The sequence below is a fragment of the Ruditapes philippinarum genome, unplaced genomic scaffold (genome assembly GCF_026571515.1).
Source record: "Ruditapes philippinarum isolate M1 unplaced genomic scaffold, ASM2657151v2 ctg6377_1_1_1_1, whole genome shotgun sequence".
NCBI lineage: Eukaryota > Metazoa > Mollusca > Bivalvia > Venerida > Veneridae > Ruditapes > Ruditapes philippinarum.
In genome coordinates, this window is record NW_026865456.1 from 30,556 (window position 1) to 47,560 (window position 17,005).

General features: G+C 31.0%; 1 protein-coding gene across 1 annotated transcript; it reads left to right on the top strand.

The window, feature by feature from the left end:
• Positions 1 to 8,713: 8,713 nt before the first annotated feature.
• LOC132729107 (neuroglian-like) lies at positions 8,714 to 16,150 on the top strand. The gene is made up of 9 exons (XM_060714846.1): positions 8,714 to 8,822; positions 9,408 to 9,606; positions 10,473 to 10,683; positions 11,289 to 11,520; positions 12,047 to 12,197; positions 13,675 to 13,903; positions 14,407 to 14,528; positions 14,944 to 15,193; positions 15,549 to 16,150. The coding sequence occupies exons 2-9, from the start codon at positions 9,577 to 9,579 to the stop codon at positions 15,617 to 15,619; spliced, it is 1,296 nt and encodes a 431-aa protein (XP_060570829.1). The 5' UTR covers positions 8,714 to 8,822; positions 9,408 to 9,576; the 3' UTR covers positions 15,620 to 16,150.
• The last annotated feature ends 855 nt before the right edge of the window (positions 16,151 to 17,005 follow it).

Sequence of the window (17,005 nt, forward strand, 5' to 3'; positions counted from 1 at the left end):
TAGGCTTTGGTTTACATATATATATTTATATATATTTTATTAATAGTTCACTGTGTTATTAAGTTGATAAACAAATATAAATGGACACTGTATCACTTTAAAATGTATTAAACCATTAATTCACAGTTTCTGTACTCTGTTCCACATTACATTATCAGCAGTCAACTAGAGTACTTAGTTAACAAGTCAAGCAAACTAAAAAACATACAAAATGCCACTAAATGCCTATTCACTTAATGTCTCATCTATGCAGGGTTATCTCCCTCTTCTTCAAAATATTATGTTAAAAACACATTAAATTATAATGTTCAATAGTTCACATTTCATACTTATTATTAAGTGGTTCTAGTGGCTTCATCTTAACCTTTAGTAATAATATCATCAAGTTACATTAAAATGTAACAGTTACATAACATACATACAATAAATGGTCAGTTAAAAGTTACATCAATAACTTACACATGATATATAACACCCAATTACACAAATGTATCATATTTAATAATGACTTACCAATTTGTGGAATTGTATGCTCTAAACAATATCAAATCACATAATAATCAAATATCACATGAATCAATGCCATCTAATTTCTTTACTCCTTCACACAGTGACTGGGTGCTGAAAATTATCAAATAAAGAATGCATATTATTATGAACAATGTGCATGATTTAAGAGTTAAGTGAAGTTAAAAGGAATGCTATTTCTGAACCATCTCAATTCCTTACTCAATACTAAATACATGAAAATCATGAATTTACTTCTCAAATAAATATAAACTGATTACACTGTTACAATTAATACACTTAAAATGTAACCAGTCACTTCAAAAATGATCCTGAAATAGGACACTTCAAAATTTCAAAGAACTATTTTCTATCCTACAACGGGCTGGATCTAATTCTGTACTAGAGTGAGACCGATTTTAGCATTTAAGGTGTCGACCTTGTGAATTTTCGTATTCTTTGTTCTATAGTAAATCAGTCACATTTGAGGCGTAATTCCCAATTTCACTGTTCCTGATGAATTATATATGAATTATTTGTACTGTCTTCAACTTTAAACATCAACACTATCTTAGTCAAATGAGGCCCAAAATATAACATGTTAACCATCAACTTTTTTCAAAAATCTTTATTCTGTTGTAACACTGTTTGAATTCACCACGTTAGGTCAGACACTCACATTGATATTTCCATAGACTTACATTATAAGAAATGGTCCCTAATCCTACCTTAAAATTGAGTTTTCATGCTAAAGAGGTGATTTTTTTAGCAGAATGAAATGCCTGACACATAAAAATGATATTGTTATTTAGTGGTAGCCAACCAATTTTTTTGCAAAATGACTTCAAAGAGGATTACCAACCATTTCATTAAAATTTTCTGCTGATCACAGGACTGACCGGAATACGGTTTTTACTGTGGTGCTCCAATTCATTTTTAGTCTCACTCATTAAAAATAGCAAGTTTCCTTCTTTAAAAGATGAATGCAAGAGGTCTTTTTTAAGTTGTTTAAGATTTTTTGTAATAGCGGGTAAGTAAGAACTTCTGATAAGTCGAATAATATATAGCAACATATCGGCTATTTCCTCCACATTGTGTACACCCGTCTTACTGACCTGTGTGAAACTAATCTAAAATGATTGGAACGCACTCCTTTTTACATGACGGCTTGAACACCGAAGTGATAGAACAAAAACGCAAATGGGGCCAGTTGTAAAATTAAACTTATTCCATATTCTGTAAGCATAATAGCCATTTCATCTTTTTCACTCAAAACATGCACCAAACACTCATTCTGGCAATTTTTAATTGGCTTAACAAACCCAGTTTCGTTCAACGCGTATGTCGTCGTTTGTAAGGTTAAATAAAATTCGAAAGTGAAAGAAGTTTTGAATATTTGAATAAATAGTAACACAGTTGCACTTGCAACATTAAACTCTGGAAAGCAGTGATCCCTTAAAAGCAATAAACGATTTTAATTTCTTGAAAATATACATTGTGTTTTATATAATAAAATTGTCATCCCTACGCGGACTTCTTTATGTCGGAGTCATTTTACCCTCATTTGGGGTGAGTAAAGCGTCGTAAGACACAGGTCGATATTTGAATACAATGATTTCCGCCAGTCTCTCAGTTTAGGAATAATCGGCGAGGTGTTCCGAAGTTAAAGAAGCAGCACAATTTTGATACACGGTTCACTAGGTCATATAATGGTGCTTGGTGATAATGTTACGAAATTACTCTGTTTTAACAGAAATCTATTTAAACATGTTTTCGCTTAAACTGTCTGTCATTTAGAACTCTATGCGTGTACATAGATTACGTCCAAGTGAAAGCATAATGATAAAATCAATTCAAAATAAAATTATGCATCATAATTAAATACTAGCAAGTGTTAAAAAGCAAATTTAGACACTTTAACTACAACAACTCAACTCAGCTCAACTCGAAGAACCCCAACAAAACAATTTAGCTTTTACGTTGTATACCCTTTTGTTTGCGTTATTTGCAAAAGCCGTGATGAAAAGGTTATTTCCCAACTCTGTGACATAAAATTGTTCTAATAAGTAATTTATGTTAACCCTTTTGTAGATACATTTTTCCATTGTTTACGCTTGTCGTCACGTAGATTACCAATAAGTTGTCAAATTTCTCTAAATGTAATGAGGTAGAACATTTTTTGGTGCTCTATAATATCTGTCACAGTATATTCAAAGTTTTACTTGTATTGTGAATATTTTTACTTTTCTGTAACTTTGTTTGTTTAAAATTTGATTTTTAAACATTTATTTTACTGGTCTGGAGGCAAATCTAAAAATTGACAAAAATGTCTGTAATTTTCTGTGCAATATTATTTCTAATCCAACTATGAACAGCAGTTGAATAATTATGTTTATAGTTGATATAAGTGCTTTTAATATGTGTGTGTTTCATATATCCAATAGCCATCAAAGCTGTTGTTATTTTGCTTTAGTCAAGATAGTGCGTTTGCATGCGATCATATCTAAAGTACACTCCATGCAGTCAACAAGTTTTGAAACTCTGGGTTATTAACCTCAGCTTACGGATGTATCATTAAAGTACACACCTAGTTTGCTGAGTGCGCACGGTTCAAATGTTTACTTAGGATAGCGCACTTTCAGATTCGTGCAACTTAAAAATATGTGCAAATGAAAAACTATTTTCATGCCTACACATTAAATGATTTACCCTAGTCTGAAGTACTTACTTTTACAGAAATCATAAAAAGAATCTTGTCAACATATGCAGAAATACATCTTTCGCCGTTTGTTATAGGGAAAAAGTAGTAAAATATGTAATGTCACACAGCTTCACCTTTTTATGAATATTTACACATTATATATGAATATTAGATATGAAAATACATAGAAATAAGTACAAAAATTATATGAACATTTTAAGTGAGAGAGGGGTGGGTGGGGATTTATTAGTTTGGTACACTTTTGGTTTCAAACTTCAATATCAAAATATAAAAAAAAAAACATGTCTACAAATTTTGCTTTCTTTTTAGGAATGTTGCCACGGGTATTTTGTTTCCAAAGTTAGATACTTACAAAACACTGGGTGTAATAGATATGCCACTGTTGATGATACAGCTATTTGCGACCTACTTTAATTTTCAAAATAATAATATTAAGTCAAAATCATTATTACACTGAAATGTTTTTAATTATCTTGGTTCATCTTTAGCATGCTGTTTATTCTGCCAATGAGACACAGTTCAGCCGGCAAAATCCGTGCCGTCATGACGAACCAAGTCATGGTATGCACTGACTGCTATTTAGAGAGAACAAAGTTTAAAAATATAAATTAAATGTAACTAAAACAAATCCCAGCATGATGAATGGTTCAGTCTAGATTGAAAGCTGGGTAAGTACATGTATGACAATTAGCGCAGAAAGTTCATGATAACCGTACATAATTATATAGTTTAGAGTTACCTGACATAATTTAAGTTCATTCAACTTAAATGTCGAAGTATGTCATCACCTGTTTGTTGTTATTTCATGCCTTTTTATGCAGATTGAATACTTTGATAGCTTATATAAATGATTTGTCCGCCAGGGTTTGCTGCAGACGCTGTGCTTATGTGCTAACTATTGCAGACTGAAGGTATGCAATTTCATTTAATTTGTAACTTTATAATTTCTATTAATTGTTTGTAGTTTAGTTACATGTTGTTGTAATAGTTTATTGGAAGGGGAAAGTTTTATGTTTCTTTTTTATTAAACCTTTATTATATGCAATCATTTTGTTTTTAGCTGAAAGAATTCTGCTGTAAGAACAATTTGATAATAGTCATGTTTAGAGATAAAACAATTTATTTAATGAAGATATTTTCTTTAACGAAATAGGGAGACCGAGTAGAGCTAAGGTAAAGTTAAAATTTGTACATGTTTAATACATCGGTAAAAGTTTTCAGGCATTTATCTGAAGTTCTCCTGAAGTATTGAACTAATTGCAATAGTTGTTAACTATATTGATAATTGTTTGTATTATATTACTGATGTATTATACTTGTATTTTGATATGTCATAGGTTATTAAAATTAAATTAACAATATATACAATGTATAGTGTCTGTATTATTAATGATACATATTTCTGAATGATCAACATAACAGTATTGCCTCTATAATGTTAAAACAGGCATTAAGATATTCTCTTTCCTTTTCCGCTAAGATCGACACCCATCTTGAAACATACATATTTTTATGTGAACTCTAAACAATATTAGAAATGTTTTAGTAATACGACGATATTTCAACATGCAACGAATTGAAAACCTCGTTATTGTTTAAATCTTGTTGCATATTTATTTTTTCACACTGTCTTGGCATATACATGTATATATTTTGTATTGTTTACCTTGACGGACCATCTGGCCTTGTGGAATTTGAATAATGAACTTATCAAACATGAAAACTATTCACCCGCATTTAACATTATTATTAAAGTGTACAATTATGCTAAAGTTACACTGATATATAAGTTATTTATGGATACTTAATGAAATGATGTTAACATAAATTGTTGAAATATATCATGTCAGAAACGATGTTCACTATTTCTTTGTTATTACATGTAACACTACGCTAAATCCTCAAGGCAATAACTTATAGTTTGTTTATTCTATTAGTTATCAATTTTTTTTGACAGGTTATATGGTCTAATATAAACGGTTTTTGTATATATAAGCAGAGCCGATATATACTGTCATATAACCTGTCACGAACCAAATAAAATGTGTTTATGATACTGCAAACTTCCTTTATTTGATGAACCGTGGATACAGATAATGATTATCCAATGAAAAACGACGTTACAAACGTGCAGTGTTACAATATCAGGAATATACATTTTTAAAAATAAACAATCCTTCTATAATATACGTAAAACAATTTTACTAAATGATTTTTACAATACATATTTGTCTTTAAACTTAACTATCAAAAATGATTTTTACTAATTCGTATTTATACGAACAGGGACATTGACGAGAAAAGTGACTTTATTTTTTTTCGCTTCCGAATAATATTAAAGGTATTGGTGGTAAACGATAACATAAACTTTATTGCGTCGAAATGAAAAACTTATTTGAAAATAATGATGTATTATTATAAACAGAATCATGGTTGATTGAAGTGGAACAATTTTACATATTATCAAATTTACAGAAGTCTTACTTTGAGACAGTGGAGCGGATGCAATTATACATTGCATATATAAGTAATTGATTTAAGTATATTTTTAATTTACAATCATGTGGTAATATATCATGGTTAAAATTTGATAAAATGCTCTTTAATTTAAAAAATGATACGTTGTAATGAAACTAAAGGTAGCAGTATAGAGGTAATTTATAATTCATGTATATTTTTCACACATATTTAGATAATACATTGTATTTTCATAATGCAGTTACATCATTTATTGTGTTTTGTATTTTCACAATGTCTTTGGATGAAATATTGTATTTTCATAATATATTTGAATGGCATATTTCATTTGAAAAATGTATTTAGATGATATATTGATATCTATGATATATTGTTTTTTCATAATGTATTAAGATTAAGTTTAATTTGTATTTTTATAAAATAAAACAACTTAACATAAATATAATATTAAAACATGTAGGAAATTTTCAGTCTTTTTTTCCATAAATAAAACATATACATTGTATTATGTTGTATTAAAACATTTCTAATTAATTAATCTTGGTTGTACGCCACACCTGGCACCGTATCATATATATACAAATTAAACTACAAAGATACATTATCATAAAGTAACAATAACAGCTGAGTATAATCTGTTACGGATGACTACTTTTTAGCAGCAAACCAAATGTACAAACTCGTAAATCGATTCTAGATATGTATAATGACCTAGAACAAGTTAGAAAATGTCAATAAACCTTAAATGTGTCATTCCAAAACAGATCCATCAGCTGTTTCTGCAGTTTCAGTTTTATTTTCATTCTCTTTGGTCTATTCAATCAGACCATCTCTATATGTACTGTTACTATATTTTGCCTTACATGAATTAAATTTTAGATATTTTATTTTAGATAGGTAATTTTATGTAAGTAAATACGTGATAAGTCGCTACGTTGGTGGCACTTGCATATGTTACTCTAGCAAATGTATCACTTACAAAATTTTAAAATCCTCATTTGAGTTAAAACTTAAAAAAAAAAATTACCAAAAAATCTAGCCTGGTCGTTGTGTAGATTTAGATATGTAGCAACCATAAACTGCATATTGAGTTCCATTATAACACAGAGTATGATATCTATCTATTTGTAGTCGCATTATGGCACTTCCTATAATTATAATGTCAGCGAAACTAGTCATACGAACATGGTGTTGGTACAATACCGGGTTTCATGGGCCTCATATTATGGTTACGCTACGGCACCTTGTTCATATTTTGTCGCTTCATTTGTGTTTTTGGTCAGGAATGTTCATGGTGTGGTTGCATTATGTAACTAGAAATTTATTACTTTCTAGTCTCTCATCATTATAAGGCATAAACATAAGTATTTCTAGCCTTATTATTTTATTCATCATGTAAATAAATTTGTCTACAAACTTTATTTACACATTAAAATTTGTATTATTTTGTTGTTAATGCTCATTTGTGTAATTTGCTGTTTATCACACAGATGCCCATATGCCTAATTGAAATTAAAACTTGGAACTTGAAGTTTGTCAAATGGACAAAAATGTAAATACCCAATGAAATAACCAAATGTAAATAAGCACGCGCAACAAAATACGTCAATGTACATATAATCTTACAAAATAAACTTTTAAAAAGTACATAGTTATCATTTTCTTAAAAGCATTGGCAAAGTTTTGCGGGCTGCATAAAAATTTTAATAATTATCGTTTCCTAAGACACGGTGCTACATTAGTTATTTAGTTATTTTCAAACACACTACTTCCCCTGCTCAGTACATTACCGTATCTATTTGGTTTAGTTTAATAACATTTTTGTATTCATGTACACTTCACAACATTACAAACATAATCATCAAGTGGCATACAACAAGAGGTTTTACCCAAAAGTTCTAACAACATTTTTGTGACCTTCAGTAAGTGGTTGTGCCGATACACATTTTTGAATGACTTAAATTTGACACAAATGTTTTTCCCTTTCCCGGAAGTAAATGTTCTTTATTTGGTGACTGTGGGAACTAGAAAATAACCTCCGAAAATTTAAGATTGGTTAAAACATTAAAAAAGTACATAGGACTTCATTTAATTTTAATATGGCTGATTGGATCTAGAAAAGATTTGATCCATCATAAATGGTCCGAAACGGGGATACATGTGCATATATTTCCTTTTGTCCATCCTATTTTTCAGCAATCGCTGCATTGAAGTCATTTAAACTTTACAGTAACTGTCATTATCGTTATTTCATATGCTGATGTACCAAACATTTTCTTGACTCAGTTTCAACATTTATTTAAAAAGAACAAAATGACTTGCAATCGTACCTTTCAAAAAGTGACAAAATACCCTCTTCTTGTGACCAATATAACATTATATACTTTTCTTTATTTCAGTTTAAGAAAATATTGCTTAAAAGCCAAGACAGATACAACTTTTAACATTCTAACTATCGACAGAATGATGGTGCGCATGCGCAATGTCTATATGGCTGTTGTTATATTGACGGGATGTTCTAGTTTTCTAATGGGCAAACGACAGGCTTGTAAGTAAAAAATGCATAATAAATTGGTGTTTCTAGCTAAATTTAAATTTTAATTTAATCTATTTAAAAAATTTTTAAAATATTTTTTAAAAATATTTATTTAAAAACCCCAAAGGTCTTAAAAAAAATTGGTTTTTTTTCCGGGCTTTTTGTAGGGCCCATTTGGGCAAACAATCAGTGAGCGGGGGGTAAAAGATTGCTTTTAACTTTTCTTTAAACCCGTTATGTCACCCCAAACCCCATACTTTTTTAATTTGCTTTAAACTTATTTTGGTCGCCCGTTTTACTGTTTTGATTTTTAAAAACCCCGTATGGTTTTTTATTTTGTTTTTTTTTAGTTTAAACCCAAATCCCCCCGTGGATGTCAACGGGTGCATTTTGGGTTTTGAAAAAGCGGTATACATTGGGCCCCGGTTTTTAAATTCTGCCCCGGGGTACAAAATTTTTAAATTTCGAGTATAATACTTCTTATACTCCCAAAGTTTGGATCAATGTAGTCAACGTCACTGACCCACAACAGACTCAAGTTGAGGTTCCTTTGACACCTTACAGAAATTTTACATTCAGGTAGTTTAAAATTCACAAAATGTGGCGCAATAGTGTCTTCTTAACAGCAAATTTTATGCTTTTTATTTTTTGATAACCTTCACCTTTTTCAAATAGTTTTGATTTGCATATAGCATCATTAGGTAGGTTGTGAATGATTTACACAATCATGTAAAAGTGTTCTTTTTGTCAAACTAAAAACATGTCACTTTTTATATCCCTAACGCAGAAAGTAAAATAATGCAGGGGTATCGTAATTGTGACGCCGAATCTGTATAACATATGCCCGCAACATGGTAAGTAAAGCCACAAAAATATATTATAGTAAATAAATTTGAAAAAACGTTATAAACGCTCGTTACGGCCATATGTCATACAGATTCGGTGTTACTTTTGCACCGTTTTTGCGTATTTTTCACATTTTATGCTCACAGATGTACCTGGTCCATAATTATGGTACCGCTATTGGCTAGATGTATGTCAAGATTTATTAATGTACCCGTCAAGACATTTTAACGGTTTTTGCTGGTTAAATAAATAAATATTTGAAGTCAATTCTGTGAATGGCCATATATCATTGTTTTACGAATCTTTCTTTTTTAAAAGGGTTATCACGGAAAACGAATATGGAAAAAGTGCTCCCAGCGTACATACCTGGCCGCCATGTTTGACACCTATTGGCGTTCCTTACACGCGTCCTAAAGACTTAACACTCACGTCTGCAAATGGTTATTATTACACATTTAGGTGGGACCCTGTAGATTTTTCACCAGAAATGATGGCGGGTCAATTTATGGGTTACAAGGTAAAAAGTTTAATAGGAATTAATTAATGTAAACATGTTAACTAATTGGTTTTGTAACAGTTACAAAACCAACTATCTTTTACTTTAGTTTATTTTTCAGCTTTATTCACACGTTAGCTTTCGTTAAAACCATGGTTGCATGAAATACTCTGCCATCAAAATTAAAGGCTTTGCTACTCAATACTTGTATTGACAAAATAATAGTCGTAGTGTTTGATGGGTTTCCCCCCATTTCATCCATACACAAGCATTTTCCCCGCCAAATGCACGGATACCTTTTGAACGGATATTCCGAATTTTCCAGCATGGGAAAAAATAACAGAAGAGAGCACCAGTCAAGCCTGCAAGCCTTGTTACCACCCATGGGCGGGTACCCAGGGGACGGATGTTCTAACTAGTAAAGTGAGCGTCGGTGATTCTACCCGGTTGCACGTTCATGCTTGACATACTGCACAAGAAGCACTTGAGGCCTTCCATAAACAGTCTGGAAAGTCGTCATGAGACCTTTTCAGTGTTGAGTGGAAGTCTGCAAACTGCAAAATACTTCATTTTACTTGTTGAAATATATTGTAAATGAAAATATTTTAAGTTTTTTTTTTCAATCCAAAATTTTAAACAATATTCAATGACCGGCAGAGGCCGGGCCAATGATTATGTCCTATGAGACCTGAGACTGGATTCGCGCAACGCAAGAACATTTTGTTTAAACGCAAGGTCATTTCATTTATAATATCATATAAAAAATGAATTGTTTATTCTTTTAATCAGGGTATTGTTGAAATATGTATGATGCCACTTTTGGGATTCGTAGAAAATATATGATACATGATAGTTTACTTTGGCTTTGTTCTTTTTTTCACAAAAAGATGAAATACTGGGTATCCGGGAAGAGAATGACTACAGAGAAAATTCAAATGCTTCATGGGTCGCTTACTGACTTTGGAGATTTCAATGAAGAGCGTGCGGGTTTGAAATTGCTACCATTTGACACAGAAATGGCGGTTGAAGTTGTAGCATTTAACGATCACTTTGACTCACTACCTTCCAATATTGTGAGATTTAGAACGCCAAAAGGAGGTTATAAGATTTACTTAATATCACATAAATTAAAGCCGTGATATAATATACCGGTAACGGTTATTCCCCAAATTTGTGATTTTGTTTTTAAAACATAAAATTGTTCTAATTAGTAATTACAAACCCTTTTGTAGATACATTTTACCCTTTTTTCCTTGTCGTTACGTAGATTACCAATTTCTCCGAATGTAATGAGGTATAACATTTGTTTTGGTGTTAAAAGTTGTAGGTTCTGTAATATCTTTCACAGGATATTCAAAGTTTTACTTGTATTGTGAATATTTATACATTTCTGAAACTTTATTTGTTTAAAATTTGATTTTTAAACATGTATTTTACCTGTCTGGAGGCAAATCTAAAAATTGACAAGAATGTCTGTAATTTTCTGCGCACTATTATTTCCAATCTAACTATCAATAGCAGAAGCATATGTTTATATAAATAGTTTATATAAAATTTGATTAATATAACAGAACATGTATACATAACTTAAAAAAATGGCATGGTCGTTACATCTATTCAGCTACAGACGTAAAACAATAATAGGTTGTACTTAATAATAAGAATATTACATAATGTACAACTAAGTGTACTATATATTATAGCGGCTCCATTTGCAACGAGTTATCCGATAGTGGAAGAATGTGATGCAAATAATTTAAAGGCAGTAATCTCTTGGAGAGATAGTCCACGGACCATCACACCTGTAACGAAATATTATGTGGAGTATAACACGTCATTTACTCCGAGTACTTGGACAAACGTTGTTAACGTAACAACTCAAGGTGTTACACGTGCAGAAATACCGTTATCATATTACGCTAATTATTCTTTTAGGTAAGTAAGAAAAAGAGACAATATTGTTCAATTGAACGGGCTAGTTTGGGTTAGGGAATTTACGCATTTGGGATAGCTACCGAAGGCATTGGTAAACATGCTATTATACATCCGGTTGTTTTAAAACAGTAAAATATCATATATTATTGTCAACAACCTTTTGTCATATTTTACACCAGGTATACATACATGTACGCGCCACAACATCCATCCGACGTTTTTGTTTTTTTTTCTTGTACGGGTTGATTCTCGAGACCATCGCAATTCGGCATTACATTCTAGATTACATCATTATAAAGTGGAAAATGTGCATGCTTTCAATTTAGCTATCTATTTGTTATGCAGTTATGGGACCGTTGTAATACATGTTAGGGGGAACACAATATCCATACAATGTTGCTGGTGTATTTTTATCGTTAAATGCATTGATTTCATATGCAGTTGACGGTATTTTTAGCCTTTATATAAGAGGTAGTCCATTAGGAGGGTTTCACCTGAAGAAGATTTTTGTTTTTGTTACTGATAGGGTTATAGCGGAAAACGAGTTTGGTACAAGCGAGCCGAGTGCTTACTCATTCCAAGCATGCATGATTCCGACGATGAACGTGCCAGAGAAAAATCCTTCCAATGTTCACACAGACACAAGCAAATCACACTGGCTAATAATTAAATGGGACGTAAGAAATTTGTTTTCATTTTTAAAAAATCATGACGAATTGACTAAATTGTTTGTTTTTATAATATATTATTATTCACCACAAACGTTTTACTTTTTTTACGACTCCATAAAAATGGTATGGCAAGGCGGCGCATACATTTTGACATGACGTCATTTGCGGCACAGGCACGCTAAATATTAGCGTTGCACTATAAGCGCGTCAGTGATAAATTATTATTTTTTTTATTATAAACAGTTTATTATTTTTTTGTGTGTGATAAACAGAATATTAAATCCGTGTATGTACATTACTAAATTTATTGAACTCATTGAATAAATAACATCATTCTCGCCAAAGGCTCGCATACCGGTAATATAATCTTATTAAACTCGTTCAATAAATTCAATATTAAAGCTATCCTCATTCACTATCTTCTTTATTATGAATACATCCGTCAATTATACTAAAAGAGAAAGAAATAAAATCACCAAGCATTGCACATTAATGATGTTTATAATTTTATGGTAATCATTATGAGTTATCATAACAGTCCCCAGGGAAGAAACTGCATTCAGTTGACCCGTGTTACTCATACATTCCTTCTATGCATACGTATATCAATCTAGAAAATGTTTTATGATCATAACTATTATTTTATACAAAAAGCTATTTCCGTAGGTGTAAAATGTAATGAGATACATATCTACTTTCTTGAAGAATGCTAATAAATATTTTAGAAAAATGTCTTTTGACGCCAGATTACATTCTTGAAAAATTATGAGGTCGCATTGCACAGAAAGAAATTTAACTTAATTTCTTTGCTTTTGAAGCACTTTCCCGGTCTTTCCTATTTTCATTTAGTAATTAGAACGTTTTTAAATCCCAATGAATAAGGGATGAAGTAAATTTTATCTAAACATGCCACACACCCCTATTTAGCAAATGTATCCTTTTTCTGTAATTACTCTTTTTAAGTTTTGAAATTTCTCCTCCAAGGTAATTTTCTGTTATTGCTTTTTTTCAAGATATTTTCCTGTTCTTGCTCTTTCATTAAAGGTAGTACATGTTCTTGCTCTATTCTTTTAAGTGATGTTCTGTGCCAGGTAATTCTGTCCCTTTAGGTATATTGATAAGTTCTCACTCTTTCCGTCGAGGTATTTTTCTGCTCTTGCACTTTCATTTCGCAATTCTTTCTGTAATTACCCTTTCCTTCAATGCATTTCTGTGATTCCTTTACCTTTGAGGTAATTATCAGTTACTGCTATTTTCTTCTATGTAATTTTATTTCTTGCTATATCTTCCGCGTTAAAGTTTTATAATTGCTCTTTCGTTTCAGGTATTTTTCTAAAATTGTGTTTTCCGTAAAGGCATTTTTCTGCTTTTGCCTTTTCTTTCATTCGATGTAATTTTCTGTTATTACTTTTTCTTTTAAGCTCATTTGATGTTGTTGCCCTTTTCTTAACGATAACTTTCTGTATTTGCCTTTTACTTTAAGGTAATGCCTCAGATTGAACACAACGGCGTGGGTTTTGGATATCTCCTTGGGTACCGAGACCAATCTGGCATGAATGTTATGAACCGTATTGAGGACTGGACTCAAGATGAGTATAGGATGCCATACTATGGAGTCTATCAACCGGTTGAAATTTTTGTGCAAGCAAGAAATGCTTTTGGAGATTGCACTGACCCAGTTAAAATACACGATGGACATTCTGGAGAGGCTGGTAAATAAATGTTCATGCTTTATAAACTGCTGTCGGTGTAATTTATTCACTACAGTTCTTTGTCTAGGCCATCTGTAGTCTGCTATCGATATCTTGCATTTATGACTAGTTTATGGGAAAGTACTATAAGACCATAAACACGAAAAATCATTGTTCACTTTTAGATAGTATTTTCGCCATTTGCATTTCATATTCTTTTATTACGAATCAAAATTTAAATTTTTTCGCTATTTTCTCATCCAGTTTGCCCTTTCTTTTATCCCTTTAAAATGACTGGGGGAAAATTAATTTTTTATTTTTTTTAATTTTGAATAAGTTCTAAATCAGGCATAAAGAAAACAATGCAAAGCATTACGGACAAAAATAACCCAAAAAGAAAACAAAATAAACAAACAAAACGGATAGAGACACCGCTTGGTAGCTAAAGCTATTTTGAGACATACAACAGTCACAGAAAGTTGCAAATATTTTTCTTCAGTGTCTCTTTTATATATTTTATATAGTACCGAGAGTACAGCCACACAACTTCGAACTTGTCTCCCTGCAAGAGAACGCTGCATGTTTCCAGTGGGATCCGGTTTATTTATCTCCTGAAATGATGCAAGGGGAATTCAAAAGTTACAAGGTAAAATAAACAATGAACATTTAGTTTAAGATATCATATTTTGTCACGCTTTAATACAGTGGTTTTACAGATTGAACTTTAAATCGTAATAAGTTAGCCGTGTGTGTTTAATGTGATATAATACACATTTATATAACCGCAATTTTTCAGTCTTTGTGTCAATACTCACTTTCACCTAATCTTTCTTGATGCATTCTTTGCATATAATTGTTTATAAGGAATACAAAATATAAATTAAACAATATTTAAATAGCAAAAGTAGATATGTTTGTAGTATAACAAATAACAGTAGAAATGAAATCAATGTGTGATGATAAAGTCGTCGCGCAAAAATTCTTATTAAAGATTTGCTCAAATTTTGTTATTCAAAATCAAATGGTTTCAAAATAGCAACCAAACTTCTGTTCATTAACAGATTCGTATCTGGAAGGCTGGTGAACGAGATACAACGGAAAATATATTTTTTGTGAACGACGAGAGCATCATCCCATGCAGCAGTGATTTTGATGAAGCGTTGAATGGCAACACCACAGAGACTATGACAGAGACTGCAAAAATTGTTAATCTTCCATTTGACACTGACCTCGAAGCTGAAGTTGTCGTTTCAAACATCCATTTTGACTCGGACCCCAGTAATACTATAAAGTTTAGTACACCTAAGGGAGGTAAGTTATATTGTGAAGGATTTAGTAATGCAATAAATGATATTACAACCAAGGAGATAAGTGTTAACACCAAACAAGTAAAAAATATTTTTGTTGGTGGTTATCTCTTATATTTATTTAGTAATATTTAAAATGTGTAAACAACACATTTTAGGACGTAATAGAGCGATGGTCCTTGATAATTAACCTTTAATTATGAAAAAAACCCTCCAGTATTACAAAAAATATATTAAATATTGGCACCTTAGCTTGAAGTATTAACTTAAACAGTCTCCCGTTTTTGAAAGTACCTGATATGAGAACCATGTTCATTCCATTGAAATGCGTTATCTATTATAAAAATTGTTTGTTTCAGGAAATGGAGTTACACAAGGGGGAATGTCGAAAATAATCAAAGCACTGAATGTACTGCTCGGGAGGCTATGACAGAATGTTTCAGACTTCTAGTTTCTTTTCATTTTGCTTAAAATGTGCTTTTATTTCAATTATAACCAAAATAAGAAGATATGCACATTGCGCTTTTTATCCTTACTGTTGTGTTCAACCATTCATATATATGGTTAATATGATTGACTATTCATTTTGCTAATATACCAGAACATTTCATTGAGGTCTACAATTGGACTGTTAATCATGCAAATTTTGAAAAACCTAAACTGTCAATAATGAATGACATATCAACATGTATGACGACTGTTCATTATAAGATAACAATAATATTTTACAACTGACGGTTCCTTATCAAAATATTCATAAAAACTTTATGTCATTTTAATATTATTGAATGATAATAACAACTGCAAGATACGCAAATGTTTTATTGGACATTAAAAATTATACACATTTACATGTACCATAATTGAGATCAATAAGATACTGTCTTGTGATAAGTATTATTATTCATGCTCTACGGACAGAAAGTTGTATTCTCGAATAAAATAACATTTCAGAAAATTATTCCAATTTCATTACTGACAGCGTCGGATAATATGAAAGCTAAATATTTCTTGAAAAAAATACATATCTCGTCGTGCTAGTATAATAAGGTCCTAAGTGCCATTATGTAACATTGCGGGAAATCAAGCTTTAAAATTTAGTTAACAGAAAAATGTTACTGGACCATGTAATGATGGAGATTTTTTGAATGAATCATTAATATGTTCTATCATAACTTGCAAACAAAGATTTTACACGATATCTTTAGAGATATTTTCTAAAACCGGATTTTTCATTTTGAGATAGAGCTTTTTGCTTATTTGTACTTGCCGGAAGCTTAGAATTATGTTGCACCCGGAGCGTTTTAAAACTGCCCAGGATAGTATGAACTAGGATATAGGATATTTTAAAACTAATAAATATGTTCAATTTTAATGAAAACAAATAGGATTATTATGGTATTTGTATAAAAAAACTTAAAATTTTTGTCAATAATTGTATTTTTATCTTTCAGATACACATTTTGATATAACTTGTGACAAAGAAATAAATTTTAATAAATTATTTCACCTGTAGGCATCAGTAACATACAAGTTTTGTAATAGATCGCAATAAGCTACTTGTACTTTACCTGCAATGTGATTTTTACAAAAGATTTCAACAGAATCACTTTAAATATTTATCATATAACAATAACTAGAATCTATTATGCAATAGTTTTTCCAGCCTAAACAAATTCTGCAATGTTAACGAACAAAAACACTTTATTCACTTAGTTACAGACAAAAACTGAATATAAAATCAACTCTCTGATAAAATGGAAATTTTAACATGTTTATCTGTTACTTTGTCTTGAATTAATTCTTGATTTTATCT